Source organism: Selaginella moellendorffii, unplaced genomic scaffold (assembly GCF_000143415.4).
Source record: "Selaginella moellendorffii unplaced genomic scaffold, v1.0 SELMOscaffold_496, whole genome shotgun sequence".
In the NCBI taxonomy this organism is placed as follows: domain Eukaryota; kingdom Viridiplantae; phylum Streptophyta; class Lycopodiopsida; order Selaginellales; family Selaginellaceae; genus Selaginella; species Selaginella moellendorffii.
Genome location: NW_003314751.1, coordinates 1 through 1,820, shown reverse-complemented (window position 1 = coordinate 1,820; position 1,820 = coordinate 1). Strand labels below are relative to the sequence as shown.

General features: G+C 50.6%; 2 protein-coding genes across 2 annotated transcripts in view; both read left to right on the top strand.

Moving 5' to 3' along the window:
- LOC9652884 (polygalacturonase ADPG1) overlaps positions 1-398 on the top strand; it is a 2,514-nt gene extending 2,116 nt beyond the window's left edge. The window contains exon 7 of the mRNA XM_024668166.1: positions 9-398. Coding sequence (XP_024523934.1) covers positions 9-398 — 390 coding nt within the window. The remainder of the gene's footprint in view (positions 1-8) is intronic.
- A 541-nt stretch (positions 399-939) lies between these two features.
- LOC9652886 (aldehyde oxidase GLOX) lies at positions 940-1,792 on the top strand. The gene has a single exon (XM_002994634.2). The coding sequence runs from the start codon at positions 1,184-1,186 to the stop codon at positions 1,790-1,792; it is 609 nt and encodes a 202-aa protein (XP_002994680.1). The 5' UTR covers positions 940-1,183.
- Positions 1,793-1,820: the final 28 nt, after the last annotated feature.

Here is a 1,820-nt window from a genome sequence, read left to right as displayed (position 1 = left end):
AACTGAAGAGCTCACCAAGTCTTCTTAATCATTCCATGTCGAGGCGAAACGCGGAAAAAAGTTACTCCAGTGAAAGATCGAGTACTGAAAGAGAGACGAAAATAGCTTGCCATTGGAAAAGAAAAGAGAAGAACAGCTTGCCATTAGTACACCATATTCTCGCGTTGGATCTAAGAGACCCGAGCCAATGGATGAAAGCGCATCGTCAAAGCGTGGTGTTGGTTGCGGGACGAACATGCGCTGCTTTGCTGCGAAATGAGGACGAGGACCCACACGGCAGTGGCACATGTCCAAGACGCGAGAATTTGTGCGAAAACTCAAGCCAAGAGCAGCGTTGTGACTTGATCGAACCACCAACACAAAGGCTTCATTCCTCCTTCCAACAACCAAAGCCTTGAATAAAAACTTCCAAGCACAACTGCGAAACAATGTGAGGGTCCACGAATCAGAGTCATTAGCAAACTCCAGCTAACATACCACTCGATGCCGACAGACCACCAACAGCGGGAAAATCTTTATTTTTTGTCCACCACCTCTACTTTCTTGTTGATAACTAATCGTTCAATAATAAGCCGGATCGACTAGTTAAAGCTCCAGCTGCTGCTTCCCTGTTGTTTCTAAAGACAGAGCCAGGACGACATTTAAGAAACATGAAGGAAAAGCATAGAAAGGAAACTTACCACTGGCCTGTCTTTCGGTGCCTCGATCGTGTTTTTGGATCCATTTAGCTCGCCTCTTCTTCCTGGAGCAACGCCAAAGGAAAGCCGACGCTTGCAGCAGAGTGTAGCAGTGGCGCAGCAGTGGCCGTGAGGTTGATGTGTGCGCTTCCCTCGTTTCAGTAAAGAGCACGGCTCTTCCGAGTCTACAGCTTTGGTGAGGTCTTGATTGAAAGGCTCGTAGGAGCAGCTCCATAGTCAGATAGACGTGGCCACTTCCTTGCAGCATTGCGAAATCTATCAGTCTCAACTCCGTGCAGGCTTTAGCTCTCCATTCGCTTCGCTTGGCAGGAGCAGGAGCACACAAGAGTTGTTCACATTCAGGTTCCTGCTCGAAAAAGAAACTGTGAGTCACAAGATCGAAAGAAAGACAAAAGAAAGTAGTCACTACTTACATTCCTGCTTGCTGCTGCTGCCGCTGGAATCGTAGTGAACAAAAGATCTCATCGCTTCCTATCGATGCCAAGATGAATAACAGGAGAGCGAGGACAGTCCTGGCGCTCTTGAGCTGCTGCTTCTGCCTCTCACTCGCTCAGCAGCCGGGCCGATTCAACATTGTTCTCCAGAATGCCGGCATTTCCTCCATGCACACCGCCGTCACTCACTATGGTAACGTCATCTTCCTCGACCGCACCAACATTGGGCCTTCGGCAATCAACCTGGTCGGAAACTGCCGAGATAATCCAGCAGACATGATGACCACTCACGACTGCACCGCTCACTCGGTCATCTACGATCCATCCTCTAACACGGTACGCCCCGTTTTCATATACTCGGACACCTGGTGTAGCTCCGGCCAGTTCCTTCCCAATGGAACTCTCATGCAAACCGGGGGGAGTGCCGACGGTGGTAGCATCATCCGCTACTTCACTCCCTGCTCCAGCGGTTCCTGGTGCAACTGGATGGAGTCGAGCACCAACTTGCAATCCTCAAGGTGGTACGCGAGCAACCAGATCCTCCCCGACGGACGAATTATCGTTGTTGGCGGCCGCGGAGTCTACAACTACGAGTTCCAGCCGACTGGCGGCCAGTTCTATCTCCAAGTTCCTCAAGGATACGGCCGACTTCCAGGATGACAACTTGTATCCATACCTCCACCTCCTC